Below are 10,877 nucleotides of genomic sequence, written 5' to 3' on the forward strand. Positions count from 1 at the left end.
TTTTAAATATTGCACAGCTCATTAGTAATTCTTAAGATTGGGACTTGTCAGCTGAGCATTATAGATGCTTTGCACTGAAAGATGATTGGTCTTCAGATTACAGACTTCCCTGGTGAACTGGCTCCGTTTTTACTGTTGTCCTTAAGTCAGTTTTGTCTGCCAATTGGATAGTTCACCATAGTCACTCAATATGATAAGAAAACCTGCACAATGTTGTAATAAATAGCATTAGAAGCATAAATAATAATGACTAAAAATGAAGCGGAAGAGGAAACCATCTTTGCCTTTCACAGGCATGAATATTATGTATGGACTTCAGTAATATATGGGAGCTTGTTCATGCGTAGAGATATCCCTAAGTCTGGTGTTCGTAATCTGGGGCAACCTGTAAGTGGTTTGCTTTAGATTCTTCACAAAGTACAAAGTGATAACGAACCACTCTGTTTCATTAATTTGCTTCAATGAACAAATCAATTCACTCTGCACATGCATTGACTTGAGAAAACCCCTTTCTCATTGGTGCTACTTTCAGCTACTTCTATAAATGCTTCAGAAACAAATTCTGCTTAATTGGAACTTGATTTAAAGCTGAACAAATAGCTTTGAAGAGATTTGTTTTCCCTGATTTATTTAGGAAAATGCTATCCAGCTAATCTGAAAATTAAGAAGATTGTGGCCAGTAAATTTGAAAGGCAGATTGAACGCAAACACCATCTGATAGCGTATAGATAATGCAAAAATGGAGCGTGTAATGAAATTCTGTCTCCACAATTTACATCTGCAGCAATATGAATATTGTCACAATCTTCATACCTGAAGTCTACTAGTGGGCATCAAATGTTTCAGATTGTATTGATGGCAGGCTCAGAACTGGCCCATTGGGAAATGTATAACTAAATGCATTTTTAATGGAAACTTTTACCTTGAAGCTGTTTTCCCCAGATGGTCTACACAGAATTCTTAGGATGAGAAAGCGTTAATCTGCTTCAGGATCTAGATAAAATTGCATTCCTCGCCTGTTTCTGTTTACTCCAGAAACATACATCTTTCTAATAACACTTTAAACTAACCATGTGAGGAATAATGTTGGAAGAATTTTCATCTTCCTCTTTTGCGATACAATACTTGAATAGTAGTTTCAGTATAATATTTATTTGCTAATACATTACATTATTATCTTGTATGAGGCTTGAGATTCAGTGTAGATTATGATATGAGGTACAAATAGATTTTATCCCCAAATTCAGAACATTGATTCAAAATGGAAATATTGTATTATTATCCATAAGCAAATTATTTTCTATTAATAATGTGGTCTGTTTTTTATCCTTTGACCTAATTGGCGCAGAATATAGCCTTTTCTTTCATCCTATTTAAAACCAATTGAATGTTTTTGTGTGTGCCAATTTAATACTGCCTCGAGCAACGCATGGTTTTACTTCTCTCACACTTTCCCATTGTTTTCAATTGAAGACACATTCTATACGTGTAATAAATCCTTGTTGCTTAAGACAGTATTTTATGATGTCATAGCAAAATTGAAAAAAATTCATCGTGAAAATATTGTACAAATGCCAAAGTGGAATAAAAAGTAGTGTTCTTCTCAAGCATGGATTGGAATTAATCCAAGGTTGGCAGATTGATTTATTTTCATATTTTGATTCATCTTACATAGTTTCTATATTCTGTTAGATGCTGTATTTTATTAACAATCCATAATATTTGGTCTGGCCAGAGGCATTCTGTCTTTTCTCGGTCTGGTCTCCCAGGACAGACCTCCAGCTTGCAATTCAAAGCTGCATTCTAAAATCATCGGCGGCTTCATTATTTCACAATATTTCTTGAGAGATGATACAAAAAGAAATGATCATTTCGCTCATCCTGAAAGTCGAGGATACTTTATTTTTACGAGAGTTTCATTCTTCACCTCCTCTGAATATTTGATAATAGATTCGTAAAACACTATATCACAGAAATAGGCTGTTCAGCCCATCTAGTTCATGCCAAGTTATTTATTCTGCCTCATCCCATCTACCTGTACCCGAAGCATACCCCACCATACTCCTCCCATCTATGTCCCTCTCCAAATTTTTCTTAAATGCCCACATTCAATACTTCCACTGCAACCTTGTTCCACACCCTCACCACCCTCTGGCTGAAGCAGTTTCCCTTAAACATTTCACCTTTAACATACATCCTCTAATTCTTGTCACACCCAACCTCAGTGAAAAAAGCTGTTTGCATTTACCATACCTCTAACCCTCAACATTTTGTACACTTCTATCAAATCCCCCGTTCTCCTACACTCCAGGGTATAAAGTAATAGCCTATTCAACCTTTCCCCATAACTTAGGCCCAAAAGTTCTGGCAAAACCCTTGTAAATTTTCTCTGCATTCTTTCCTGCAGGTAGGTGTCCAAAACTGCACACAGTGCTCCAAATTTGGCCTCCTCACATCTTCATCACAACATCCCAACTCCTGGACTCAGTACTTTTGATTTATGAAGGCTATAAAGTTCTCCCTTCAGCCATCTATTTTCCTCCTTTCCATCCTAGCCTGTTGGGAGATGATAAAGCGGAATCTTTTTTATAATTAAATCTTAAAATAATGTAGCACTACTTTATTCTGGATGCAGAACTGTTTGTTGTAACATATTCTGATAGTTTTAACTTTTTTACAGGTTTCTTGTCTTGATTTAGTAGATTTTAAAAAGAGAGTTTGAAAATGCAATTGAACATAACTTGGGGGAAATGATTGTAGGTTGAGTCTCAGAAGTATGTAGTATTAGCAGGAAATGGGGTTAGCATTTGTGGAAAGCAAAGAATAGGAATAAATGTTTGCAGATGTTATAAAAACAGAAAACCTGGAAACACGTAGCAGGTCAGACAACATCTGTGGAAGGAGAGACAGAGTTAATATTTCAGGTCAAAGGGTCTGATTCTCTTTCTGCAGATGCTACCTGACGGTTCCTAGATTTCTAACATTTGCAGGTATTTTTAAACTTGAATGTTTGTAGATTGTCTTGTCGGTGAGGGTATAAGAGATGGCAAGTGGTCTTGATGCTGAATGTTTACATGGAGGGCAAGATGTTGGAGAGGTACATGACAAGAAGAGGTAGAAGGAGCTATGCCAAAGAGATCTGAGGTGCGGAGGTCAGGGCCAGCATTTGAAACAAGATTGATTTCTGAGCAGGGTGGATTGGACAATCTGCCAAGGAGGGGGTATGGTTACTGACTTCACGTGACTGCAGCCTGATGCTGCTGGCTCCAGGAAACTGTTTACATTCCTGTTTTCAGAAAACTTGGTTTCTGTTGGCAGATTTGGATAGCACACACTCAGCCCTTGCTTCTTATTGCAGATGGATTTAAAATAGGTCTCAGCCCCCAAATTCATGAGTGACGTAGTCTGAATCGCTGCATTGCACATACAACCAGTGAAATGGGCAGTTTCTGTTCCCTACATTTTCTGCTATTTCTCCTTGGGTGGAAATAAGGCTGCTCCTTGGGGGAGCATGCTCGGAAAGTGAAAGACGTAGAAGTGTGGCTGATGTAGGCTAGTCTATGAACATTGAATCAAACAAGAATGGTTGCTAATAGGAGGTTCGAATCAGATAAAAAAATAAATCTGAAACAAAATTATTTTAACTGGTGTAAATTTCTGGAACAATTTCAGGGAAAACTGTGAACTAACTACAGTTAACGAAAAGAACAATAGGTTGGGAAGAGGAACAGAGATTTATAGGTGTGAAATGTAATGACTAAATGCCTGCAGAAACAACAGTTCTTCTGAGGAGGATTTGGGGGGAAGGAATTGAAGTGGGAAGAGGTGTAAATGGTATAGTTTTTCAAAAACAGCATTTTCATATTTGGACCGAGTCAAATGCCAGAGATTTATCTGATTGGCCTTTGAAAATTCAAGAGGCATTTAGAGAGCTGTCTCTTGGGAGATGAGATAACTTAAGCAAATGTCGATGAGTTTAATCAGCCAAAAGCACTGATATATCAAATTACTTTCATGCTCATTCACGCTGTCCTGCGATTTTATGTTCCTTCTTTATCTCAACAATAAAATAAGGTTATTTTATCAGTGAATAAGATTTTAATTTGGAACTGTTACCCTTCCCCATAGAGTTAAGACTTCATTCTCAAGCATAGTAACTGCAGAACACTGGAAACTATTTTGAAATATTCTCATTTTATCTGTTTCAGGAGGTAGTACAGGAACATCTCCAACAACTTCTAGCCCAGGAACTCCATCCCCCTCAGCATCTTCCCATCTGCTCTCTCCATCTTGCTCCCCACCAACTTTTCACCTCACCCCCAACAGCTTTAATGTTGGCTGCAGGGAGAGTCAACTCTGCAACCTAAACCTCTCCGAGTATCCAGCTTGCGCCCGAGGCAACATGGCCACCTTGCAGAGTTACCCTGCTCTGGCTGAAGGTGGTTACAACCGTTTACAAGGTCCCAGTGCGTCTTCTCAACCTCCAGCGGAAACCTTCGTTCCACAGAGGACTTCTTCATTAATTTCTGCAGTACCCACCCCTTCTTCATTACAAGGCAACAACAAGGTGGATGCCTACAGCAGTCAACTGCCACCATTTACTCCTTCCCAGTTTCAGTACGTCATGCAAGCAGGAAGTCCTGCCTCTAACTCCTCTTCATCTCACATGTTTAGTGGTAGTCATGTCCAGCAGAGCTCCTACAATGCCTTTTCATTACACAATCCCTATAATATTTATGGCTACAACTTCTCTGCCTCACCCAGACTGGCAGGCAGCCCTGAGAAACTTAATGCATCCCAAAGCACTTTACTCTGTTCTTCTTCACCCAATGGGGCCTTCAGCGAGAGACAGTTCCTGTCCACGGGAATAGATGGGATGCATGTGATTGGCTCCACTCCTACCCAGCAGCCACAGAATGCGTGTGACACCAGACAGTATGGGACTGTCCCAGGGAGTTCTTCACAAATGTCAATTCATATGGTATAAAAGCAATGTTTAAAAAATAAAATCTTTGCCTGAGTTGTCCGTACACATGCAGCGCTATGCACTAGGGCCTCCACAGTGGATTGATGTCAGCCCAGTTATATAGAAATATTAACTACAGAGCATGTAAAATCTAATCCTCCCACTTTTACTGTGCTACAACACCCATCACACAATGATCTTTGAAGCTGTAGTGTTATTGGGATAAATAATCCTTAGCTAATCCACACAGAAGTAAATCTAAATGGGTCTCTCTCGTTGTCTAGAACTCGCTTTATACAAGTTACAAGAATCTGTTGGAACTTGCTGAATCTCCAAAACAATGGAAACCACCGATCCCTTGCAGTGACAAATGTGATTCGCATTGACAATGGACAATGTATATTGTCTAGTTTTCAGAAAAATATGCTTGTATTTGTTAAAAGTATTTTATCCTGATTTTGGAATTTCTATTGTGCCAGCCTCTCAAGCTGTTATGATCAGTATTATTTCCCCCTTTATTTGGCCTCTGCACCAATTGTAGTATTTCACAACTAGCCCATTCCAAAGTCACTTTGTTAGATCCTTAACAGAACTGTGTTCTAAGTTTCTAAGAAACAAGCTTTTATTCACCCTTTTTACAATTTTGCAAACATGGATTGTTGGTTAAGTGACATATCTAACTTTGAATGAAGGGTAGAAAATTCTGACAAATGGATAGATTTGGACTTGCCTGGAAAAAAGATGGAAACAAAATCTAATCTGTGCTGGGGGAAAAAAACCTGCTAATGTTGAAACGTTGTTTTTCTAAATGAACACTACTGGAAATATTGCACTGACCCTCTAATAGGCTCAGTGTTGTGCAAGTAGCAAAGCACCAATGTCATTAATCAAGCCTTGGGGTGATGGAGTATATTCAGCTGCCCCATTGAATTCCTTAGCTTGGGCTGAAAGGTACACAGAATCTTCTAATCCCTGGATGTGATGACAGCATCTCCTCATCCAAAGAAGCATCAGCACTTGCTAAAGTAGTCTTGGAACTTGGTGAATTACATGCAAGGAAAGTCTTGACTCCTTTGTGTTAGTATTTGAATTTGCTAATCGAACAATGGAAACTTACCCCAGATCACGTAATTGTGTCTGTACTGAAGCAATCCCCTGGAATCTGGCTCCTGTAAATCAAATTAAAACTGTGCTTTTAAACAAAGACTCTCATTACTGGTTGAATAAGTAGAATAATTGGAAAGGGGAAAGGTTGATGGGAGATTTTTCCAAGATGCCTAACGTGATTTGAAGCTCAGATGCAGCAGGTGGCAAGAACATGGTGAAAAAAATGTAAAAGTACATGCCGAAAGGATGAAAGAGTTTGAGGAACAAGATTTCACCAGGTGGTCAGTGGTCAGCATTTGTCTGCTTGAGAAAGTTGAGGGGATAGAGAAACCTCTACTGCATTGAAAAAGCATTTGTGTACAGAGTGGAAGTGCCGGAACCAAAAGATTACAAGGAGGGATTAGTTTGGGTAGAATGTACTGGGTGAGCTGTTTTGTGCTATAAAGTTAGGTGATTCTGTGGGTTTTGAAAAATTTAGACTCTTAGCATAACTATTAACTGTTTGCTAACTGACACGAGAATTGTTGTTCAGGCAGAATATAGTGTGCCTGTTAATTCCATCAAGGGGGGCTCATGATGAAGTTCCACTTCCCTTTTCACTTATGCATTATCAAGCTGATACAATACATTCTTGTCCTATTTGGATCAAAACCAAAAATGTGAGATTTATAGGGTGTTACTAAATGAATAATAATACATTTCAGTACTTCAAAAATTCTGTGTCTTTTTCAAAGAATTATTGACTTCCTTGAACAATTCCAATAGTCATTGCATTCAACAGCCGGATGGTCTATTCCTGCTCTTATTTCTTACTTTCTTTTCCACGCAACTTCCTGCACTCTGTTATACTACAAGAACCATTACATCCACTGCCACTTTTACACTCTATAAAAATGTCCAAACCAGCAAAGTTTGCTGCACTTAACCCTTACTTTACTGCAAATAATGTCTTTCCTCCAGCATCAGAAATTTTGGGAGACCAAAACTAAATTAGATAGAACATTGCTTTGCAGGTGATCCTTAGGTGTCTTCTGAAGGTTCTGTGAGAAGGCAAACCTTTGAGGAGTAATCTCTCCCACCCAAACGTAGCAGCATTGTGGATTAATGCTTACAAGAACTCGGATAGGAATCTTTTCATCCCAGCGCAAAGAACAAACATTATAGACCTGAAAAAATATGATTGATCAAATAGCCTCTAGTTTATAGAAAGGAAAATGCAGTCTCCATAAATAACTTCAAGGGCTGGCTCCTGAGTTTCCAGGTGGGGGAAAAAAAGAGCCAATAAACTTCAAGAAGAACTAGTTTTATAGATAATCCATTAAACCTTCAAAAGAAAATGTAAATTATCTGGAGGCAAGCAATAGCTGCTGAGAGTCAACCTTTAATATTTCAAGTTTCTTTCGTATTTCACTGTTAACGACTTGAAAGAAGAAACACTTATTTTACAAGTTAGATGTTCAGATTAAGCATGTTGTATAAAATAGATTAGGAACGCCTTTTTGACATGCCCATGGATCAGGTGTTTGCAATTCAGTGCTCTCAGATGACCATGATTTATATCAGGGAGATTAATGAGGTGACCAATATTCAAGAGAAACCTAAGCAGTCCACGTCAAAATGGAGAGGCCAGTAGATGGGCGTGTAATAAAACAGAAACACTATACAATACAATAGTATTTACAGGATGAAGTAGAATATGAAGCTCCATGGTTAAATCGTATTGTACAAGTGCACTCTTCAGCTTGTCATGTGTTACCCTGTGGAGATCTATGGGCTCATCAGCTCAGTCATAGGGGATTTCTATTGGATACGTGGTATGTTGCTCAGGAAAGTAAATGACATAAAGCTGTTTTAGCTGGAAACCTTAAGATGAACAGTATCTTAAAGTTGGCAGTTGTATGAAATAAGCAGTTTCTTGCACAAAGATTCTAAGGCCACATCTGAAAGTAAAAATGATCAGTAACTGAGGGATAATTGTGTCAGCCGACTAAGCTCAAAAATTTCAAACTGAATAATAATGAATAAAATATTAATAAATAATTAAACACCTCTCAATGTAAGTTTCAAGAACCTCATTGTTCTGTGAATTTATTAATATTCTCCCACTTCCCCAGCATAACTATTTCCTTCTTGCCCTTTGAAGGTTTCTTTGTTACAGCTAACTATTTGAATTTGGCACAAGTAATTGTCCAAATGTCTGTCAGTCTATGTTCAGCACATTGATCTTCCGTGTTTAGTTGAAGGCTCATGATCTAGGATAAGGTGCAGATCGACGCAAGTCCTTTCAGAACTTTCTGCAGAAAGCAAAGTATTGGTGCAGTGGGCTGTTTGCATCATTCTCTGGTTTCCTCAGCACCATGTTCTTGGAGTGTACTTACACAGACTCAGGGACAAGATGCAGTGTCACATCTCAGATCTTAAGTCACTTCATACCTAACAAGTTCAAAGCAAGCACTGTTGAGATTAAAGTTTTACTTACATTTTTTTTCTTTAAAAATCAATCCTGCTTCTGTAACTGCAAGAACTAACACCCCTTTATTCACTAAATTACATTCAACTTTGAGATATTTGATTGACTGTACCCAACATTCTAAACTATATCTGCTCAAAATGAAATTCTACTGGTAAAGAACATCTAATTAAACTTAGCAAAACAAAATTTGAAGATACTTTTAAAAATAATAAGCAATTTGAAGATTTAACCTAAACATTGGACATCAGCACGGAGATATTAGAACTCTATTACCATCTGATATTGTTGGGGAATACTGTAATACTTTATGTAAGTACTTATGAATTATTTATTATGTTTCCTAAATTGTTCATGTTTGGAAGTTTCAAAACTACCATTTTTTTCCTTTTTGAAGACTTTCTTATCTGCTCACAACATTTTATGGAACTGAATAGCAAAAAGCAAGTAAGATACTTGAAAACCTCATTGTTACTTTGTTTGAGCTGATGCTCAGTTCCTGCAATCTTCAGGGATTCTGTGTGGGAATATGTGATAACCATTCAGCAGTGAGTTTTGTGAAAACGGTGTCTCACTGCATCAATTTGTCCTCAATGGCTGGAATTTGTGTAATGATTCACTATGTGCTCAGCAGATTACAGGAAACGTTGTAGCAATGACCATTGTTGACCTCACTGAAAGCATGATATTCACAATTTAAAATCTCATTGCTGGAATTGATCTGAATCTAGGACCTCTCCAGTTTTGGATATGAAAGTGTTTTGGCCAGGAAATAATTTAGACTGAAAGAGAGTTGACCACTACCCCCCATCCCCTCAATTTTCTAAATGATCATTTAACAAGTCAATCTAGAACATAAAGCCTTATGTCGAAAGCCAAACTGCAGCTTTTATTTAAGTTGGCCCTTACTGAAGGAAGATGGGATATAAAGCAGTAAGGGCTGAAGAAGAAAGAGAGAATGGGAACTTCTTTGTCTGCAAGATTTAAGGATGAGCTTCTTCCATTAGCTGACTCTAGTAGTTCGCTATGAAACCTGCTAGTTTCCTGACGTGTGATTCAAACCAAGTTTAGCAAGAGCCTTTGGAAGTCATGTAAATGGTATCCAAGCTCTCCAAAGTAACACAATCAAGAGTTGGTGGAGGAAAGCATTGATAAATATTTTTTGTGATACGTTGTTTATAAAGACATATTTATAAGCTCATGGTAAAGCATTAAATATAGAGAATGAAGCAGATTGGTCAGATAAATGTACAATGTAAACTTATAAGAAAGTGCCTTTACACATAACTGTATATAATGAAGAGTAGAGAAATGTTTCAATAAATAATCCTGACTTGCTCATCTTGTTTGTGAATATGTGACAGAAATGCATATTTTTTTATTTTTTTACATGCATGTACATTATTCTCTGTGAATAAACCATGGGTTTGTGTGCCTTCTCACTGAGCTTAATGTTTCCAATTTCCTTTCAGGGAGCAGTAAATCACAAAAAAATTTCATTTCAGCATTTGGAATCTCCTAAAGTTCTGTACATTTTATACATTGCCATAAATCAAATACAAAAAGAGCTTAAATTTACTGCAGATTCAACACCAGAAATGTCATGTTGCCATGATAAGTGTCCCAGATGTACCAAGGATGAGCACATTGTTCAAGGATGCTTTGACTGATCTGGTTTGATCTTTATGTGAACTAAATCTACCCTGTTGTCTTGAAAGTTAGATTTGAATCAGTCCATACAAACCACAAGGGAGCGTTTGGCTTACGCTATTCCAAATTCAGTTTGCAGGTTCGAATTGGTTCAAAATCAATAATATTCCCCAACTTTATTGAGTTTTTGACCCAGTTTGGGGTCACCTTTAATCTTTTGGACTCCATGCCCCTGTTTTCAGGGACCACCAACAAGCGCATATTCTCCGTATCCCCATTTTCTAGGACTGGTTTTATACCCCACCACCAACTAGTTCATATTGGTGTTCATACCATAGTTTACCCATGGACCAAGTCTGGAGTATATATTATGAAAGCTTAAAAATGGCTAGAGCCCAAAGGATTAATTATAGCCTAGTAACTTCATCCAGCAAGGTTCAGGTAAGATTACTATATTTCTGTCAGGCTCAAATGGTCACATTAATCTCATTAATAATTCTGATGGAATTTCTTATTAAATATGCACATGATGAATGACATATAAGTTGCCCAAGTACTAAACCTAATGTATATTTTTGAAAAATATCTTTAAGTTTGATATTTTAGTCAAATATCGCACAGAAAAATAAAATACAGATAAAGTGTAACTTTTAATCAAACTAAATTTTTATCCAATGGTAAATG

At 37.6% G+C, this 10,877-nt stretch overlaps 1 protein-coding gene across 4 annotated transcripts in view; it reads left to right on the top strand.

The window, feature by feature from the left end:
* Nucleotides 1-9,937, top strand: part of tbx15 (T-box transcription factor 15) — a 94,155-nt gene extending 84,218 nt beyond the window's left edge. For 3 of the 4 annotated variants that reach the window (XM_069888395.1, XM_069888397.1, XM_069888396.1), the window contains one exon: nucleotides 4,209-9,937. In XM_069888395.1, coding sequence (XP_069744496.1) covers nucleotides 4,209-4,987 — 779 coding nt within the window. In that variant the 3' untranslated portion in view covers nucleotides 4,988-9,937. The remainder of the gene's footprint in view (nucleotides 1-4,208) is intronic. The other variant, XM_069888394.1, reaches the window with a different exon arrangement.
* Nucleotides 9,938-10,877: the final 940 nt, after the last annotated feature.

Source organism: Narcine bancroftii, chromosome 7 (assembly GCF_036971445.1).
Source record: "Narcine bancroftii isolate sNarBan1 chromosome 7, sNarBan1.hap1, whole genome shotgun sequence".
NCBI classification, from domain to species: domain Eukaryota; kingdom Metazoa; phylum Chordata; class Chondrichthyes; order Torpediniformes; family Narcinidae; genus Narcine; species Narcine bancroftii.